This window comes from Mustela nivalis (assembly GCF_964662115.1).
Source record: "Mustela nivalis genome assembly, chromosome: 3".
Taxonomy (NCBI): Eukaryota; Metazoa; Chordata; class Mammalia; order Carnivora; family Mustelidae; genus Mustela; species Mustela nivalis.
In genome coordinates this window covers 139,338,191-139,359,093 of record NC_139022.1, presented here as the reverse complement: position 1 = coordinate 139,359,093, position 20,903 = coordinate 139,338,191, and the positions used below count along the sequence as shown (strand labels likewise).

Here is a 20,903-nt window from a genome sequence, read left to right as displayed (position 1 = left end):
CTTAAAGCAAAGAGCAGCTGGGTGGGGCCTTGGAAGGAGAGGTGGCTCCAGGACCCAGCCCGGCCCTTTTTCCAAGCCTGTGCTTCAATTTAAGCCCTTCTTGGCTCCTTCCAGGCTCCAGGGGTATGAGAGGCAGCAGGCCCTTATCCTCAACTCTCCCCAAAGGCTTCCCCGTGTGGGTTAATGGCAGGGCAACGCTATGATTTAGTGTCTGAACTGTGACACTTGTGGGTGAAAGGTGCATGATTTATAATAAATATGCGCTGGGTCCACTAGCATCTACCAGACCAAGGGGTATGAACACCCCAGCTAATAATTTCCCCTCCTAGTCACAGGCTCACACAGACCATCACAACATTCAGAGAGGTCGGTCAGACATGGCATCGCTGATGTAAATTCATTTTAGAGATGTAAAATTATAATATTCCTGAGATCTTACCGCTGGCAGAGAGGAACCCAGGTGCTCATGATTTAAGTCACAAGCCATCACAACACACAGTGACACATGCCCTGTCTATTCTTGCCCGAACCTCCTTGCATCTCTTTCATCCCAGCAAAAGGATAAATGTTGCACACCACCCAAAAGTTCCATGAGGCCTGTCACTGGTGTCACTCACTAGCTCTATGACCTTGAGCGAGGAACTTAACCTCTCTGACTTCAGTTTCCTCATCTGTAAAGTAGGGATGACGCGGTCTCTCTCTCTGGGTCGCTATGTTGAGACAATAAGACCTAGCCTGGGATCTGGCATAATAAATATTGGGCACTTGGACGACTGACTACGTACGGGATTCATGGCCGCCGTTCCTCTGAGGCAGGAGTGGGCAACTCATAGTGTCAGCTGAGCCCTACTACGTGCCAGGCCCTGTATTGTGTTTTCTATGCACAATCTCCCCGGATTCCTCACATCACCGTAAGGGACATAAGATTCTTATCCCCATTTTCCAGATGAAAAGGCAGCTTTCATCTGGAAAAGCACGGCGAGCTTGAGTCACGTGGGCAAGGTCACACAGCAAAGAAGAGGCGGCACTGGATCGCTGGAACCCAGGACCCGTCCCTTGGTGTCCAGGCACGTGGCCTGCCTCTCATCGCCCAACTAGGGAAAGGGAGGCCCAGAGAGGGCAGGTTACCTGCCCAAGGTCACGCAGGAGACGGTGGCCGAGGCCTCCAGACCTCTGAGGGTTTCCGTCGCAGACCCCCCTCCTCCCGCGATCGGGGCCCCTCCAATCCGCAGCTCTGCGTGCGGGGGCGCGCGCATCCCCCGGCTGTCCGTCCGTCAGCCAGACTGTCTGGGTGTCTCCGCGGGCACAGCCGTGCACCCCTCCCCAGGCTCGGGCGCTGCGCAGGGAGAAGCAGAGCGTTGGCAGCGCCCGGCCCGCGCCCCACGCCCCACGCCCGCAGCCGACAGACGGCAGCGCCTGCGCCCGCGCCCGCCCCCCCCCCCCCGCCCCAGCCGGTGCGCGGGAGCCGCCGGGGCAAAGTCGCGGCGGCCGGCCGGCGGCGCGATCTCGGGCTCCCTCGCTCTCTCTCTGCTCTCAGGGGAAGCCAAGCCGGGAAGCCCCGGCAACCCGCCCTCCAAGATGAAGAAGCTCCAGGGAGCTCACCAGCGCAAGGTAGGGCAGGAAGACCGGGGCGCACACGGGGGCGGGGGCACACCTGAGGGAGGGGTGCAGGGGCCCGCCCCCATTCAGGGCGGGGGAGGGTAAGAGAGAGCACCTGGACCGACTCAGGGCTCTGGGGGAGGCCGGGCAGAGCTAGGTGGCAGGGAGGGGCGGGGTCACGGCCTGCAGAGGTGGAGTGGAGGGTGGCGACATGGCCTTCCCCATCTGGGGGTCGGGGTGTTGTGTGATGGGGCTGAGGTTCATTGGGCCAGGTCCTTCGAACAGGTGTCTGCAACCCCAGGAGGCATGAGGTAGGGGTGGCTGGGGCCAGGCGCCTGCCCCTTCCCAGTCCCCCACCCATTTCCCCCAGGGCCTGATTGGGTTTGGGGGTGTTAGAATAACTGAGCGCCAGCCTTGAGGGGGACTAATTTCGGGGGTGGGGGAGGGGAGCCGCTCTGGCCCTCAGCCGCGCGCTCTACACTGAAGCAACCTCCGAGAACCAGCAGGGGGAAAACGCTGTCTTTCCTGCCCGAGCTTTTGCCCTGCGGGGGCCGCCACCTGCTCCCTCGAACCAGCTTTAGCTTCCCTGCTAAGACCCCAGGCAGCAGGGCTGACTGGAGGCAAAGGCGGGGAGGAAGGAAACGGGAGACCCAGGGGATATGGGGGTGGGGTGGAAGCTGGCAGGAGAGAGGGGGCCAAATTTGTGTTTCTGGAGCCCCTCCCCACCCTTACTGTGGGGTTAGACCTCCCAGCCTGCGGGGGAGTGGGGAGGGAGAGTATTGGGTGAAGTTTTCTGGCTTTTGGCTTAAAAGTACGAGTCCTAGCCAAGGAGTTAGAACTCCTGGGCACTATTTCTGCAGATACCACTTACCCTGTGACTTTGGGCAAGTCCATTCTCCTTATAAACTGGACTGTCATTTGCCAATCCAGCTCCAGTATCAAGGCACCAAAGCAAGCCCCACTGTCCCTGAATGGGGTTTGGGGGATGTAGTGACCCCACAGGGGCTGGCAGATGTAGATGGGAGAGAGAGCTCACCGGCTGCTGTTATTGACCATCCCCTGCCCCATTCAAGCCTTCTGCCCCTGTGCAGCTGGGCGTGGAGCGGCTAGTGGGTCTTTTTATTCACTGCCACGAATGACTTCTTGGGGCCATTTGTGGCTCTCTTGGGTCTTTTTGGGTCCTGCTTGCCATTCATTTCCATTCTCTTACTCTCTCCTCTTTCCACTCTCCCCACAAGAGCTCCTGCTCCTCATTGCCATGGTGCCACAGGGTGTGTAAACAGCCATATTCCGTAAAGCCTTATCTCATGTAAGCCTCCAAAAATTCTAGGGGCTGCGTCTTGTTATCCCCATTTTATAGACAAGGGGAAACAGACATGGGGCATGCAGTTTGCTGCTTTCCTAAAGATGGACCGAGTGACCCAGGGGCCCACAGGGCAGGGGTGGGGCCACCTGGCTTCAGTGTCCTTTCCCTTGGTCTCAAGGTGAAGGGGACAGGGAGGGAGGAAATGCCAGGTATCAGCAAAGGAGCCATGTTGTTCAGAGATGAGCACTGGGCTGAAAGTCAGGGGTGTGGATTCTGGTCTTGCTCTGCCCTTAACTTGTTATTTGACCTTGGGCTCATCCCTTCCCCTCCTTGAAATTTAGTTTCCTCTTCTGCACAGCAGTAAAGTTGGACTCCAGATTTCTATTGTTTTTCTCATCCTGAAGAAGGTATGAGAGCCTTGGTTCAGGGCAGGCTAACCTCTCCCAGCACCTGCCACTGCTGGTGACCTACATCTGTTGGTCCCTAAAAGAGGGGGTGCAGGTCTGGCAAACTCAGGATTATGTTTCTGCGTGACTCGGGATAGGCAGTGGGGGAATCGGGGGTGGGATCTTCACACCCAGGCCTAAGTGTGAAGCGACTCATTAAGCTTCCTTCCAACCCTGCCCCATTGACTGGGGTGCTTGTCTCCCAGCCAGTCGCATCCTGTCCGTGCTGTCCTTCTGGGATTCATCCCATGGTGGGGTTGGGGGCTCCAGGTGGTCTTGGGATTGGCTCATCTTTGGAGGACCCAATCCCCTGTGCCTGGAGCAGGATCAGGCTTCCCTCTGATTGGGGGAGGAGGGGGACAGGAGAGCTGGCAGCATCCTGCTCTTGGAACTCTTGTCACCATGGAAACAGAGAGCCGGGACTGCTCTGTGAGCAGAGAAAGGGCAGCAGCTTCTCAGGAGGGATCAGAGGAACCTCATTACTGGGCCCTCCTGCCAGCTGGCCTGAACAGGGCTGGGGGCTCACAGGGCGACCAGCCTGCCACACTACCCCATTTCAGTGGTCAGTGTCAACAGGCTGGTCCTCCATTCCTCCCGGTGCTCACCTGGCAGAGAGTGATTCTAGGGAGCCAGTGCTCACCCCGCTGGGAAGGAGCCTCATGGAAAGTGGCATCAGAGGCTGGCGGTGGGTTTCAGATAGATCTGGGGGCTGCCGCTACTCTCAGCCCAGGATGTCTGAGATCACGGCAAGCCCAATGACCGCAAGCCCACGTTCATTATCACCAGCATCGCCATCACCCAGAATAATGCCAGGCTGTCCTTGTTACCACTGCCCCTCTGGCCAATAGCCAGCCTAGGGCAGGATCGTTGCCATGGTCGCCACTGTGACTGAGAGCCAACCCAAGACTATTCCTCCTTTCTGCACCCACAAACTCACTGCCCCGACCCTATCACTGTCCCGAGACACTTCCAGTCCTATGACACCTGCACCCTGCTTTCACTACCTTTATCCCGGCAATGCTCATAGGACAAATTCCCCGCAAAGCCTCCTGCTACCACCCAATCTGTGTATAGACACCTACCTGACTCGTGTCAGGAAGGGCAGTTTTAGGAGAAAAAAATATCTGATCAGTAGACAATCACCAAGTCCCTGTGCTAGGATCTGATCTGGTCTTCATCCACTGCCAAATGTCTTTAGGGGAGTCTCTGGTAAAGCTTTCCTCACAAACCATTACAGCCAGAATATGAACAGATAGATGTACATTTCTCTGAGTAAATCTCAGCATACTAGCTTCTTAAAACCCTTTTCTTAAATAGAATTGCAGAATACTGTCTATTCTAGGCAGTCATAGTGGGTATTGATGCATTAAAGGATCTGACAAGTCCTGCAGCAAAGAAAACTATTTTGCTTTGTGTTAACTTGGAGTTCCCCAAACTTCTTTGACTCCAGATTCCTTTTCTTGGGGCACCTGGGTGGCTCAGTGTGTTAAAGCCTCTGCCTTCGGCTCAGGTCATGATCCCAGGGTCATGGGATCAAGCCCTGTATCAGGCTTTCTGCTCATCAGGGAGCCTGCTTCCTCCTCTCTCTTTCTGCCTGCCTCTCCGCCTACTTGAGACCTCTGTCTGTCAAATAAATAAATAAAATCTTAAAAAAAAAAAAAAAGAATCCGTTTCTTTCTTTTTTTTTTTTTTTTTAAGATTTTATTTACTTATTTAACACAGAGAGAGAGAGAGAGATCCCAAGTAGGCAGAGAGGCAGGCAGAGAGAGAGGGGGAAGCAGGCTCCCCACTGAGCAGAGAGCCTGATGTGGGACTCAATCCCAGGACCCTGGGATCATGACCTGAGCTGAAGGCAGAGGCTTTAACTCACTGAGCCACCCAGGTGCCCCAAGAATCCGTTTCTTACACTGAGCACCTATGAACATCATAAGGGATGTATTTTTGGACACCCTGATTTATTCAATCCCCTCAGTGTAGAGATGGGGAACTGAGGCTCAGAAAACTCTTTTCTCTAGTCACACCATGAAGGGACACAGACCTGGGAAGAGAATTGTAGTCTCTTGACACTCAGTCCAGAGGTATCACTGTTTTCTCATAACCATTCCCCTGCAGAAGCAGGGGGTCCTTTCTCCTCTCTCAGAACCATGACGTTATTAGACAGCTGGCCTTCTTTGCTTCTCCATCCTTCTCTGTTATGGGTATGAATTTCGGAGGCAAGTGGGAAGGGCGTGGCTGTCCTTTCCTTTTGACCCATTCTAGGAGACACTTTGGGGGAATCGCTCTCTGAATTTTAGATGGTTATCCTGGTATCTTTGGGATTCCTTGCAGACCCTCAGCTTGGGCAGCTCCTAGATGTACCAACGCATCCCCTCAGCCAGCATTTCAAGCAGTTGGAGGAGGCCCTCACTTTTCCAGCCCCAGTCTGGAGGGAGAAGGCCCAGTGGACTTCCCCAGCCTCCCTGAATGGCAGACAGGGATCTTAGGGACAGCTGGCTTCCCTTCCCCTCTGTGCCTGCATCTCTCCCGCAGTGACAAGAAGATTATGACTTTTGTGAGATAGATCCGAACTCAGTAGCCTCTTCCTGCTCATGAACTATATGATTCACAGTCCTCTGTAGGCCTCCTCAAGCCACCAGAGCATAAATCGAATTCCTCCCTCAGGAGAGGCCGTGTTCCCTCCAAGTCCTCTTCTTTCTGTGCTGAGAGCCCCCACTCCTTCCCCTGTCCTCCTGTTATTGCTTCTCCTGAAACCCTCCGGTCTGGCCACCTGCCCTGTAAACATGCTCCGAGCTATCTGCGTGTTTCTCAAAATACAGTGCCCGGAATGGAGTAGCCAAAAGGCCACCACTGGAGGCTGAAGATGCAGGCTTCAAGGCTGGGAAGCTCTGGGCATGAGACCTAGTTCTCCACTCCTCCAACTTGTAAAACCTCGTGTGTGTCATGACTCCTCTCTGAGCCTCAGTGGGCCTCATGATTGAAACAGCACTTAGACAAGTTCTTGGCTCATAAGGTTGTTTTGAGAATGAAGTCAGGTAAAACATTTAATGCACTGAGCATGTAGTAAGAGCTCAAGACAGGGTAAATGTTATGAAGATCATTGTCATCATCATCATCAAATCAAGGACCATCCCTTGATTTGACCTCTGTGTTCACCGAACTAAGATGAAGGTGGTTTTCTTAGCGCCCGAGCCACCTTGCAGGCCTCCTAAGTTTGTAGCGACCAGCCACCCCAAGAAGCTCCTGCAAATATTAGCCCAGGTAAGAGCAGTGGATTTTCTCAACCCATAGAGTATCTCTCATCAGCCCTGTTTGATTTCATCTTCTTATTTTGGGGGTGGAGTGGGCTGTGTCACAGTTCCAACCTGGCCTCACCTCTTTGGTCTCTTTTACCGGTAGCCCATTACCCCAGACCTGCTGATGACCCCCAGTGACCAGGGCGATGTAGACCTGGACGTGGATTTCGCCGCAGACCGGGGCAACTGGACCGGCAAGCTGGACTTCCTGTTGTCCTGCATTGGCTACTGCGTGGGCCTGGGCAATGTCTGGCGTTTCCCCTACCGCGCCTACACCAATGGAGGAGGTAGGGGCCAGGGGGCCTGCTGGAGGGACATCTAGGCTTGTAGGCCAAGGCTTGGGGAGGAGTGAGGTTTTAGCGGCCTTGGCTAGCATCTCCTATGTGGCCTTGAGCAGAATTCACTGAAAGCAGTGAACTGGGGCTGGGAGAAGACAGCTCTCTCTGCCTTGTCTTTTTTCATCACCCAAATATCTCCCCTGAGCCTGGGCATTTCCGGGGCTCTGAGTGATGGGCAGAGAAGTTGCCTCTGCTTCAGGAAGGCAGGCTGTACCTGCTTGGCAGCAATCACGTGCTCTCACAGTTGTCCCCACCCCCTCCTCCCCTACCCCCTCTGGGACCTCACCCCAGCAGAACTTCCTGCTTGTGAATCTTCGGTCTGTCCTCCTCTCCTGGTTCCTTCTGTTCAGACTACAAATGCGAAGCCTGTCCCATCTTAAACAAATCCTCTATTGACCCTGCTTCACCGTCAAGTCACTGTTCTGGGTCTCGTTAATGATAGCTGGGGTGAGCACTCACCATCTGCCAGCCCAGGCATTTAACCCTGATGACAACCCTCCTGGGCGGGCATGGTTGTCCTGATGTGACAACCGGGGCTTGGAGAGGCCAGGTTCCTTGTCCAAGGTCACCTGGTGGCCGACCCAGCATTCCACCTCCAGGACTACCTTCTCCAGAGCCCGTGTGCTCCTGCCACCCTTGAATCCTCCTCCTGTCTCGGCCAGACTTGTGGAAGAGGCACCTATTGGTGGAGTGGCAGAAATCCAAACAGGAGGGGATGGGGCGAGGACAAGATGAATTGCCGTGACCGGGAAGTGTGGGACTGGAGCCCGTCTCTGACACTCTAGGAACTCCTTAATGGCCACAGTTCTGTGGGCTCTCCCTTTCCCTGGCTCCTAAATCTGTTTTTCTCCAGCACACCTCCAGGTGCTGACCTCCTTTTCTCCTGGGACAATGACTTCATTCCCAGAGCTCTTCTCTCTGGGAGGGACTATAGAGGGCCACAGGGAAGGTCTCTAACTGGCCTGCCTTGGGTCCCGAGCCCCTGAAGGGGTGGGTTTGGGGGGGTAGCTGGCGTGATTGATGGCCCTTCTGAAGCCCTACAGTGGTAGGCAGTCTTCTAAAGGAGCTGGCTGTCAACAGGGGAAGCAAATGGGGAAGGATATTGGGTACTTGGGACCAATGGTGGCAGCTGGAAGCGCCCCAGGTGGCCTGGCAGAGAGGACTTGGGGAAGTAGACTGAGACCAAATCCCGAGGACATTCATTTCCTACTGAGGCGTTTGCACCTTCTCTGGCAGGGTGTTCACTCATATATCCCTTCATTCCCTTTGTGTTTGCCCTGAGCCCAGCCCTGCTCTGGGCACCGGGGCTGCAGAGGTGAGTAAATCCCCACCAGCCCCCGCAGCCCTCAGTGATCTGGTGTGAAAAGTCGTCCCCATCCGCAGGAGAGGCACTCCCTGGGGTCGCAGGTGTTTGCCATCAGGGAGGGGCGGGGCTTGAGGAGAGGGATCCACGCACCCACCTGCCGGAGACCCTCCCTGACCGCCCTCCCCCTCCGCTTAGGTGCCTTCCTCGTGCCCTACTTCCTCATGCTGGCCATCTGTGGCATCCCTCTCTTCTTCCTTGAGCTCTCTCTGGGCCAGTTCTCCAGCCTGGGACCCCTGGCCGTCTGGAAAATCAGCCCCCTCTTCAAAGGTGAGCCCTCCTAGTCCCCGCAGGGGCCGGGGCCCCGAGGAGGCAGGGAGGCTGACCCCCTCCCATGCCCCCAGCCTCTAGGCAGAGACAGAAGTGAAGCCCAGAAAGGGGCTGGCTGCCGGAGGTCACACGGCCTGGCCTCAGGAAGGCTTCACCTGAGGGCCGCCCCCTGTCCCTCACGTCCAGGTGCCGGCGCGGCCATGCTGCTCATCGTAGGCCTGGTGGCCATCTACTACAACATGATCATCGCCTACGTGCTCTTCTACCTCTTCGCCTCCCTCACCAGCAACCTGCCCTGGGAGCACTGTGGCAACTGGTGGAACACGGACCTCTGCCTCGAGCACAGAGGCTCCAAGGACGGCAACGGGGCCCTGCCCCTCAACCTCACGAGCACCGTCAGCCCCAGCGAGGAGTACTGGAGGTCAGGCCACTGCGGGCCTGCAGCTGGTTGGGAGGGCCCGAGCTGCTGGGGGGCAGTAGGGGCAGTGTGGGGGGTGGGGAATGGGTGCCGGGAGGGGCCCCAAGCTGCTGGGGGTGATGGGTGGAGGGGCAAGAATGGGCCAGCATCCCCAGGGGGCTCAGCGTGCACCTGGAAGGCCGAGTCCAGGTGCTGGTGTTAGGTGGGCCCTGGGTTCTAATCCCAGCTCTTTGCTGACCAGCCGTGTGACTTTACACAACGTCCTTGGCTTCTGGGGCTTTGTCTGTGAAGTGGGTGTGGTCACGGCATATGGAGGGTTGTTGTGAGGATTAAAGGAAGGAAAGGAGAAAATGTGCCACCAGCCTCTTGGGTAAACCTGCTCAGTAGAGGCTGGCTAATTGTAATCGTGATGGTGATGACACTGGTAAGAGTGACCTTGCTGGCCACAGCTTTCCTGCATACCCGTGGAGTATGGTGACCTGAGGACCCTCAAATCTTCTTCTCCCCACAGCCGCTACGTCCTCCACATCCAAGGCAGCCAGGGCATTGGAAGTCCTGGGGAGATCCGCTGGAACCTCTGCCTCTGTCTGCTGCTGGCCTGGGTCATCGTGTTCCTCTGTATCCTCAAGGGGGTCAAGTCTTCAGGCAAGGTGAGGCCTGGGAAGTCCTAGAGGCCAGAGGGGCTGGGAGGTGGGAGGTCTTCCTGGAGGAGGCGGCAGGGCACGGACTGAGTCGGAGAGGATGAACAGACATCAATGGGGCAGAGGTTGAGGGTAGGGGTGGGGAGTAGGCATCCGAAGCACTGCCTGAAGAAAGATGTGGAGGTAAGGATGGACGGTGGCCAGGCTGGTTCACCAGGCCGGGAAACTTTCCAAGGACAGGACCTACCAGTGACTCAGGTTTGTATCCTAACCAAGTGCTTGGCACTTTGAAGAGGCTCCTCATGGTGAATGTTTGGAAGGTGGGTCTGTGAGTCAGGATGGGGAGGGGGCTTTAGGAATGTGCCATGGCAGATAACCATACAGGGAGGGAGGGGTTGCATGGGCAGGGAGCGGGGGCGGGGAACGGAAGGGGGAGACTCTCATCAGCCCCAGGGAAGACCTCCAGGCAAAGGCCCAGGGTGGCCTGGAGAGGGGCGCAGCAGGGCTGGAGGGGGTGGGTGGGCTGGGGACACCTTGGGAAGCAGTGACAGAACTTTAATGAGGGATCCATGTGTGGAGGGAGGGAGACGGGAAGGGAAAGAGAAGCATTATGGATAATGGCTGTTCTCAGCTCAGCCTCCCCAAATACTGGGGAGGTAAGATGGAGATTTCTAGAAGAGGAGCAAGGTGGAAGGAAGTTCCCTCCCGCTTTCCATCCCCATTTACCATGTCGTCTCAGGTGGTGTATTTCACGGCCACGTTCCCCTACCTCATTCTGCTCATGCTGCTGGTCCGAGGAGTCACCCTCCCAGGGGCCTGGAAGGGCATCCAGTTCTATCTCACCCCCCAGTTCCACCACCTGCTGTCTTCCAAGGTGAGGTGCTCGGGGCTGGGGTGCTGAGGGAGGGGTCAGGCCTGAGCCAGGGAGTAGAAGGAGGAGGGCTCCCTGGGGAAAAGAAGGGCAATGGTTAGGAATCCTCCCTGTGGAGGGTCCCCCAGTACCAGACCCTGTGCTTGGTGCTGCACTCAACAGTGTATGTCCCTTTCATTTCTCATTCTTCACTGTCCTACAAAGTAGACATTATTCTGGGGGCCCCAGGTGGCTCAGCTAGAGGAGGTAAGGCTCTTGATCTCAAGGTCATGAGTTTGAACCCCATGTGGGGTGTAGAGATTACTAATATATATATATAAATTATATATATATATATATATCTTTTAAAAAAAGGTAGACATTTTTCTCCCATTTTATAGATGAAGAAACTGAGGCCCAAAAGAGTGATAAGCTTAAGGTCACACAGCTAAGGGGAAGCAGAGTTGGAATTCCAACCCGCAGCTCTCTGATTCCAAACCCCAAAGAGGTCATTGGTAATGACAGAAACAGTGGTGCTGACAGTTGACATTTCTTACTTATTAATTGCCGACTGCTTGACCCTGCCCTGGGGCTTCACACATATGCAGTCATTAACCCTTACCACAACCCTGTAAGGGAGCTAGTGTTCCTATTCCTGCATTACAGAGGTGGGACCCGAGGCTCAGAGAGGTGATGTGGCTTGCCTACGCCATACAGGCCCAAAACAGGGGAGCTGGAATCAAATCCCGGTCCCTCCAACTCCAGGGAGGAAGTGAAGGGGTTCCATGGGCTTGTTGTCAATATGGATCTACCGGAAATTTACATGAGACACTACTTCCTTCAGAATTGGACCAAGCATAGCCATCACCTAGATCCTGGATGGGGAAACTGAGGCCCAGAGAGGGAAAGGGACTTACCCGAGTCCCGCCGTGTAAGTGCTGGAACGGGGTTTGCTCCCGGCCCACATCACCTGGAGCCAGGCTCTCCACCACGCCGTCCCTGGACCTGTGGACTAGCTCCCGCCCCACCTCCTCCCTCCTCTTTCCGTGGCCCTCTGGACAGGGCCGTGGTGTGCCAGCTCCTTCTCTCTGCTGTCCATCTGCATCCTTCCCTGCTACAGGTATGGATCGAAGCTGCTCTTCAGATCTTCTACTCCCTGGGTGTGGGCTTCGGGGGTCTCCTCACCTTCGCCTCCTATAACACGTTTCACCAGAACATCTACAGGTCAGTGCAGCCTCCCAGACCCCGGGGCTGGGGTGAGGAGGAGAGTGGCCAGTCAGGGCAGGCCCTGTTGTGGGGGCAGGGCCAGCTCACTCTGTTCTGCTCCTGTGTACCTGTACTCCCCCCTGCCCCCCCGGCAGAGACACCTTCATCGTCACTCTGGGCAATGCCATCACCAGCATCCTGGCTGGCTTCGCCATCTTCTCTGTGCTGGGCTACATGTCTCAGGAGCTGGGTGTGCCTGTGGACCAAGTAGCCAAAGCAGGTGGGCAGACAGGCCAGCCTCGGGGTGGGTGGCAGGGGGTGGACAATGATGTGAATCAGTGTCTTGTGCCGGAGGACAAGTCCACGTCTGTATGTTAGCGGGATTGTTTGTGTGGATGATGGTATACGGAAATGTATTCAAATGAGGTTTTATATTGTCTTATGTTTCTTCCTGCACTCCTTATCAGTTCATTTATCTTGTCAAGCTGTGTTCATTGAGCACCGATGGCATCCTGGCCGGGGTTTAGAGGTTCAGTGTTGGAAGTGTACACTAGGGTACTTGTCTGGATCTGACTAAATGAGTGTGCCCACGGGGGTGGAAGCGACCATGTGTGTTTGAGTGTGCCTGTGAGGGCCTGCCTTGTGCCCCAGTCTGCTGACTCTTTGTGCGCCTGGCCTAGGCCCTGGCCTGGCCTTTGTCGTCTACCCACAGGCCATGACCATGCTGCCTCTGTCGCCCTTCTGGTCCTTCCTTTTCTTCTTTATGCTCCTGACTCTGGGCTTGGATAGTCAGGTGAGCCTGGTCTGTGCCAGCGGGCACCTTGTGGGGGGTGTGTTCATTTGTGTGTGTGTGTCCGTCCACGTGGGATGTGCATCTGTGTATCTGTGAATGTAGCTGTGTGTGTGATGTAGCTCTGTGTGTCTGTGTGACGTGTGTATCTCTGTGTGAGTGTGAGTGTCCATGCACATGTGTACAGGTGTGTGGTGGGGGGCCGAATTCTGACCTCCCCCCTCCTGTCCTCTCCCAGTTTGCCTTCCTGGAGACCATTGTGACAGCTGTGACAGATGAGTTCCCATACTACCTGCGGCCCAAGAAGGCTGTGTTCTCGGGGCTCATCTGCGTGGCCATGTACCTGATGGGGCTGGTCCTCACCACCGATGTGAGTGCTGCTGTGAGGAGGGAGGGCAGCCCGCGGGTGGGGTGGTGCGGGTATGGGCGGAGGGGTGGTGCAAGGCCAGGCGGCTGGGGTGGGGGCAGGTGACTCTGCCCCGGGGCTCCGTGCTCCTGCTTTGGGAGGCCACCCAGGTCCACTCCCCAAGGGCAGTGGGTCCTGGCTTCAAAGTACAGAGAAGCCCCAGCTTCCAGCCTGGGTCCTACACTTGCTGGATGACCTCAGGACAAGAGGCTTCACCTTCTCCAGCCTGCGTCCCCACCAATAAAATGGGCTCTACAACTAGGGTTGTTGTGAAGCTCCAGTAAGAGGGCGTGTGGGAAGGGCTCAGCGTAGGCAGTGGTCACATGGCCACCGTCTTGCCATCACCACTGGCCGGGCTGCTCCCCGCCTTGAAAAGGGGCTGCACCAGGGAGCAAGACTGGGCTGAGGGAAGCCCAGAGCTGTGACTTGTGTTCTAGGGAGGCATGTACTGGCTGGTGCTTCTGGATGACTACAGCGCCAGCTTCGGGCTCATGGTGGTGGTGATCACCACATGCCTGGCCGTCACCCGGGTGTATGGTGAGAGGCGATGAGGGAGAGGGGGTTGAAGCTCCCCACGGTGGGAGGCTGGGGGTCTGCTCTGGAGCCCCCCCTACACTGGGTCCCAGGTCCCAAGGGCCAGGGTCTCCCATGGGGGCAGCGGGGTGGAGGAGGAGGGGCTGCTGGTGCTGGTGGGGCCATCCTCCTCCCCCCTCCCCCGCACAGGCATCCAGAGGTTCTGCCGGGACATCCACATGATGCTGGGCTTCAAGCCGGGCCTCTACTTCAGGGCCTGCTGGCTGTTCCTGTCCCCGGCCACGCTCCTGGTAACCGGGGGAAGGGGGGAGGGGGGAGGGGGGAGGGCTGGGGCCCAGAGCTGAGAGGAGGGGCCCCCTCTGGACATTGAGTCCAGCAGGGCTGTCCTGGCCCAGAGTGGACCTCTGTCAGGGCTGACGGGTAGTGGGCACCAGGATGTGGGTCTCCTCCCCTCCGCCTCAATGCCCCCAGCTTTTGGAGCTGTGCTGGGTCTAGCTTCCCATGCAGCTAGCCAAATGAGTGTGGCTTTCCCAGGCCTCAGGGCCTTTCCTCAGGGCCCTTCCGGCTAGGGCGTTAGACTGGTATGTTGGTGAGTTGGAGGCCAGGCCCAGGCTGTCTTAGAAACTGGATGCTTCCAAGCTGGGCTGTCTCAGGCCTCACAAAGGCCCGGAGGAGGGACCGTCTCAGGTTCTATACAGCTTAGGATGGGGTTCTCTTCAACACCGCGTGGCTCTGGGCTGGGCTGTCCCGGGCCTTCAGGTAGCTCAGATCTGGGCTGCCCTAAGCCCCGGGGCCTGCCCAAAGCCCACCGTGATGCCGGGGCCCCTGCCTGCAGGCCCTGTTGGTGTACAGCATCGTCAAGTACCAACCCTCAGAGTACGGCAGCTACCGGTTCCCAGCCTGGGCGGAGCTGCTGGGCATCCTGATGGGTCTGCTGTCCTGCCTCATGATCCCAGCGGGCATGCTGGTGGCTGTGCTTCGGGAGGAGGGATCGCTCTGGGAGGTAAGTCTGGGCCGCCTTGTCTGCCCCAGGCCCACCTGCTAGGACAGGAAACATCTGCCACAGCACCTTACTGAGGACCTCACAAGCTTTTCCAGACAGTAGCCTGAGCTCTGAATCCTCTCAGACCTGCTGGGGGTGAGGTAGGCTCAGGCGGCTTAGGGTCCGGCCCTGTGGTCCCTGGTACCACATGGGGTCTCTGATGGGGGGACGTCCCACTGCCCACATGTCATAGGGAGAGGACAAGTGTCCCACTGCAAGTTGGTCAGGGGTCCAGACTGGAACTCTGGTCACCAGCCCAGGGCTTCCTCTGACTCAGGGTCAGAAGGCAGGACTGAGGGACACTAGAGGGTGGGCTGCAGCCCATGGGTGACCTGGGAATGGGCTGATGGTGGGAACCCTGCCCATGCCAGGCTTTGTGAAGAGATTCAGGAAGTACAGAGAATGCAAGCTGTTTGGGCATGGGGGTCTGCAGGTCTCAGAAGGGGGGAGTGGGTGTGCAGTGATGCCGTGTGACCATGGCAATGTTCTACCCCTCTCTGAGCCTCCCCGCACTCTGTCCTTCTAAGGCTATGGAATGTGGAGCCCCTTTGGTGGGAAGAGGCTGTCACAGTGAGCAGAGCTGAGTGAGCCTGCTAGGGCCTGGAGAGAGCCTTGGGACCCCCATACATACCTCACATATCCCATCAAGTGTATGGTAGAACCAGCTGGTATTGGTTCATGAGAGCTAGTTATTATATATTCAGGGACGTTGTGAGCTGGTTGTTAACTCATCGATAACTTGACATCGACCTTGGTGGGAATATTTATACCACTGGAACTGACTACTTCTCAAGCCTCCTGCACCCCTCCAACCACTGCTCCCACTTCGCAGACTGTGCCACTGTGTCCTCAGCTGTCCCTCACCCCATTTTTATATCTGCACCTGGAAGGAGGCTCTGACCCCGTTCCCAGCACGAGTGGGTCGTGGCCACAGCGCCCAGACCACAGGGGCAGTCCTGGACCCAGCCCTGCTCTGGATCCAGCTGCTGGTGGACAGGGAGCAAACTCCCAGCCTTCTTTCAGCGTTGGGGGGCCTCACCTGTGCTGCCAAGGGCAATGTGTCTCCTTGCTTGAGAGCTGAGGTATCTGCAAAGGAAAGGAAGAGAAGGGTGTCACTCAGGATAGAGGGCTCCAGTCCCCTGGAAATTCATGGTTCCCAAGCCTTGCTACTCTTCCCTCTTGCCTTATCGCCACAGCCACCAACAGCCAGGCCGAGGGCCATGTTGTTGGGTGGGGAGCACTGCAAGAGGAGTCCTTGCCCGGCTCTGGAGGGCTTCCAGCACTGTCACATTAGGAGGAATTCGGGCTCTGCTTTTTGCCAGCTGTGTGACCCTAAGTGAGTTAACGCCCCTCTCTGAACCTTGCTTTTCTCTGTCCTTCAAGTGAGGACAAAGATTCCTCCCCTAAGGGTTGCTTTGAGAAGAAAAGAAGCTTATCCGTGTTGTCAGAACTGTGAAGGGCAGGAAAAGCAGAGTATTTTAAAAGTTTAGGATGGAGTCAGACTGCCCAGGTTCAAATAGCATCACCACTTGTCTCCCGTGTGACCTTGGCCAAGTTGGCTCACCTCGCTGAACTTTGCTTCCAGATAATATCTGTGGGGGTGGAGGGTGAAAGTCCTAATGGCCCTCTCCTGGGGAAACTGAGGACTGAAGAAGCCCACACAACTTAGAGCTGGAGCACGGGGAATGTTTTGTTCCACTTCGGGGATCCTCATGGGAGTGATTCTGCTCTCAGAGGCCATTTGGTAGTGTCTGGAGGCATTTTGCTTGTCATAAAAGGATCGTGTGCACAGAGGATGGTACTGGCTTCCAGTGGGAAGAGAGCAGGGATTCTGTCAAACTCTCCTCAGTGTGCAGAGAGCTTTTACACGGGGTCTCTTCAGCCAAAGTGTTCCGAGTACTCAGGTCGAAAAGCATCAGTCTAGGTTCTAGTGTTCAGCTGGGAACAAATCTAAGTGCTTGTTCTCAAGGAGCTTGAATTTTAATGTGGGAGATAGACAATAAACAAATACATAAAGGTAGTAGTAAGTGCTACATTTAAAAAATAATTAAAAAAAACCTGAAACAAAAGCAAAGTTTAGGACTAGAGAATGAAGGGAAAATATTTTGGCTAGGGTGGCCAGGAAGACCTTGGTGAGGGGGTGACAGACATGACTGAAACCCACAAGGTGATCAATAAATATCTAAGGGGAGAGCATTCCAAGCAGAAGGACAGTCCGTGCAAAGGTCCTGGGGCAGGAGGGGATGGCATGTCTGAAGGCAGCAAGGAGGTTGGCAAGACTGGATCAGAGTGGGGGTGGGTGGAGGGAGAGTAGCAGGAGCTGAGGTCAGGGAGGTAGATGGGCAGGTAGGCTGTGGTGGGCAAGTTGGGTCTTATTCCAAGTGCAAAGATAAGCCATAGGCAGGTTTCTGGGCAGGGGGGTACGGTGCTCTACAACAGTTCAGTAAGTGTCCCCAGGCTTTGAGTGTGGGGCCATGCTGAGCCCAGGGCTAAGGGCTCTGCACACATTATCCTCCTTGAATCTACACCCAGTAGGCTCCACTTAATGTTGGTTGTCTATCCTCCTTCAAGGGTCTGGGCCTCTTCTCCGTGCAGGCTAGGCAGAGGACTTTGGGAATGTGGTTTGGGAGGGGAGGAACTCTAGAATGTCCAGACTTAGTCATTATCTTAGTCACCTCTCTCCTTCCATGGAAACTGGGGCTGCAGAGGGAAAGGTCAGACAATCAGAGTCAGGACAAAACAAGTGGGAAACACTTGGAGGGTCAGTGACACACCCTGCCTCAGTGCTCCTGGCTCCTGGCTTTTCCCCAAAGCTCCCGGCTGTTTAGGACTCAGCATTTAGGGGAAGGGGCCCAGAGTGGGCTCCTGAATTGGCTGGCATGTAATTGTAGCCTGTCCCCAGCGCCCCTGCTAAATGCTCCATCTTGGTGCCTGCTGACGGGGTTCAGAGTGGCAGGAATGGCAGGATCCCCAAGTGACAGAGAAGGAAACCAAGTACCGAAAGCTTAAATCCCATGTCCCCACCCAGCTTGTGAGTAGCCAAGTGGGACTTACTCCCCTGGGGAAGTGCCACCGCCCTTCACCCCCGCCCTCCAGGATTGTCTCCAGGGTTGACACCAGGGACATGGTGAGGTCTTTGCCCAGTGCCCAGCTGCAGGAAGCACTCCACGAGCACCGGCCGCCCACCGTTTTCACCGCTGTCCTTGCTCTACCACAGCGGCTCCAGCAGGCCAGCCGACCGGCCATGGACTGGGGCCCGTCGCTGGAGGAGAACCGGACTGGCATGTACGTGGCCACGCTAGCGGGGAGCCAGTCACCAAAGCCACTGATGGTGCACATGCGCAAATACGGGGGCATCACCAGTTTTGAGAACACGGCCATCGAGGTGGACCGCGAGATCGCCGAAGAGGAGGAGTCTATGATGTGAGACAGGAGGCTGGCGGCCTGGAGGACCTGCCCAGCTGCGGAGGAGTAGCCCTGCCCTGTGGGGTCCTGAGAGGCCTGAGGCCCTGGGCGATCGCCACAGTGATGCCGGTCCCCAGGGCTAGTCCTTTCTCGTGGTCTCTGCCTCTCCTCTGTCTCCTTTCTCCCCACACGCACACAGACCCACTCTAAGCTCAGTCCTCGTTGTGCAGTTGGATAAACTGAGGCCAGGGAGGAGGGACCTGACCAAGGTCACGTGGTGGAGGGCGCTGGACCCCAGACCTCCTGGCCAACCAGTTCCCTTTCTTATGTGGCAGTTGGCATCATTCTCTCCTCTGTTCAGGGCCCAGACTCCTCTCTTTTCTAGGGGAGCCTGCCCCCCACATACTGCAAACAGCCAGAATCTTGAGCTGGGCCAGGACACTCAGGGTGTGGCAAGGGCCACAAGGCCCCAGGCCTCGAGGGTTAGCAAGTGAAGGGGGACAAAAACCCCTAGGTCAGGTCTCCTGAAAGAGGCGGGGTCTGAGGGCCCTGGAGGATGGGCAAGTTTGGAGGGAGAGAGGAAGAGGAGGGCAGGGTGTGGAGGCCCCCATGGATCCCCTGTGTCCCCCATAGAGCCCAGGGCCGGGCCCGCGGTGTTACCAGGCTATAGCAGGGGCCCGCGGGAAGGACAGAGGGCCAGGGGAGCATGGGACAAGGGGCGGGCCGGGGTTTGCATGATCTGGTTGTGCTTTAGATAGACTAGCTTTCAGGATCGGTGGACAGGGTGGATTAGAGGGGACAGGGTGGAGGTAGGAGGCCTGTGGAGGGCAGCAAGGGGGGCTGGTGGCCTCAGTGAGGTGGTGGGGGTGGGGAAAGGAGGAGGTCCCCACATTTTCCACCTCCCAGAGAAACTAATGTATTTTATTTTGACCCCACGCTTCTGAGAAGGGCCCACAGCTTCCCTCACTGGACTTTATGCCCTCCCATGTCGGGAGCCGTGGGCATTGTTAGGACAGAGCAAACAGGTGGAGAGATGGGCGTGAGGGCCCCTAGCGGGACCTGAGGCCCCTCTGTTCCCTTCTCCCTGTTCTGGTGGCCCTCACTGTCTCCTCCAGCTCCAGGCACTGCTGGGAAACTGACCTTGGCTGTGGGCCACCGAAGCAACCAAGAGACTTGGAGGTGGTCCGCTCACGTGGCTGTCTGTCCTGATGCAGCCCCCTCTGGACCCAGGCATGAGGGTGGAGGCAGGGAGCCAAGGGCAGCCACCAGCTCAGGCCTGTGGCCAGAGGCCTCAGCATCTTCAGTCCCAAGCACAAGGGGGGGCTGCCCTGGGATCCCTCCTTCCCTGAGAGACAAAGGTGGAGTGTGAAAGTGTGCCCCAGCGTGACAGGCCACCCTCATGCAGCTGGGCCGGGCTGCATGCTCTCTTTCTCTCGTGCTGTCCCCTCAACCCACCCATGTCCTATTGGTTTATTGTTAATAAACACCAATGAGGTCATCCTTCTTACCCCTTCTCCTTACTGCTGAGAACCAGGGGGTGGACAGCGCAGGGGTGTCCAGCTTCCGTTGGACGGACGAGGAAACTGAGGCTCAACTGTTCACTTTCCTGGCTCTCCCAGCTTCTGACACTTACTGTCCCGTTTCTCTGTGGCAGTGGTGGGGGGTAGTGGGGTTGAGGAAGGGTGGCGAAGACAAGGAAGCCAATTCGCCCCCCTTCTATGTATGGGCAAACTGAGGCCCTCCAAAGGGAAGACTTGCTCAAGGTTACCTAGCGGAGGCAGGCACACCTGGGCAGCTGGCCCTCCCCTCCCCGGCTACTCTCCGGCCTTACCAGCAGGTGTAGCTGAGGCTGGAAGTCCGGGGGTTGGGAGAAGCCCTGAGTTTCCCAGGCTGGAAGAATTTCCTGGTGCTAACCACCCCCTCCTGGCAGGACCTGGCCACTTTAAAAGAGCCTCAGGGCCTTTCAAATGCGAGGCCCAGGTGTTTGTGAAGGCTTTGATGGGGGTTGGAGAGGAAGGGCTGCTGCATCTTTTAGATATTAATAAATTTCCCCTAACAAAAGGCCAGGCCCCCTCCTGCCCCTCTTTGTTTGGGGCTCTAGATGGAGGAAGAGCATGGGATTGCTAATTTGCTGTAGGCTCAGGAATGGCCTTCACAATTCAAGGTGCCTCTTCCCACACCCTGGGGGCAGGCTCCAGCCTTGTTCACAGAGCCCCTGGCGCCAGCTCCGTGGTCCCAAAGGGGAGTGTGGGGGGGGGGGGGAGAGCCCTCTCCAGGCCCTCCCCGCTCCTTCTAGGACAGGTCCCAGGCCCCAGCCATCGTCCTGTGCAGACTCCTTGCCCAACCTCTTAGCTGCAGCCTGGGGTCCTGGGCATCCAGAATGGGTGATCCTAGAAGTCTGGCCTTCTCTTCAACCAGATTCCCAGTTGGCCATTGCAGGCCTCTAGGAGGCTAGGGAGCCCACCAGCTTCACCTCCCCACCTCACCCCCCACTTCCCCTGCCTTGCTGTCTCTGGCTACCCTTGCACTTGCTCACTACCCTGGCCCCCGGGGCCGGAGATTCCTGGTCTGTCCTCCCTGGGCCCCAGCTTCCTATTTGTCCTGCTTTTCCCGTTCCTGCTGCTCCCAGACAGGCTGTCCTGCCACCTCACCCTTCTCCCACCTCTGCCACCTCCCAATAACCCCCGCCCCTCCCTTTATTGACCTCTGGTGGCCCTGGCTCAGAGCAGACCCCAGCCAGGCCTGACGGCAGTGGGAGCAGATCAGAGGAACTCATGGCCGCATGGTGGACAGTCCACGGAACACCTCAGCCCTATTTGGAATAGAACCCTAGCCTGGAATGCTAGAATGGCCTAGCAGGGGACAAGCCCAGTGCCTGCAGAACCAGGCTGAGCGGCCAGGTGAGCGAAGCTGTAGGTGTGAGCGGGAGAGCAGGTGGTGACTGGTCCCCAGAGAGGGTGGCCGTGATGAGTCAGTGGTGGGGACCTGGCGCACGA

The 20,903-nt window shown here is 56.9% G+C and overlaps 1 protein-coding gene across 1 annotated transcript; it reads left to right on the top strand.

Moving 5' to 3' along the window:
* The first annotated feature begins 950 nt into the window (after window positions 1-950).
* On the top strand, window positions 951-19,405 carry SLC6A7 (solute carrier family 6 member 7). Its single transcript, XM_082726271.1, has 14 exons — window positions 951-1,611; window positions 6,748-6,931; window positions 8,484-8,615; window positions 8,802-9,036; window positions 9,545-9,683; window positions 10,414-10,548; window positions 11,645-11,748; window positions 11,886-12,010; window positions 12,411-12,523; window positions 12,759-12,890; window positions 13,364-13,463; window positions 13,650-13,750; window positions 14,296-14,463; window positions 17,720-19,405. The coding sequence occupies exons 1-14, from the start codon at window positions 1,579-1,581 to the stop codon at window positions 17,927-17,929; spliced, it is 1,911 nt and encodes a 636-aa protein (XP_082582397.1). The 5' UTR covers window positions 951-1,578; the 3' UTR covers window positions 17,930-19,405.
* The last annotated feature ends 1,498 nt before the right edge of the window (window positions 19,406-20,903 follow it).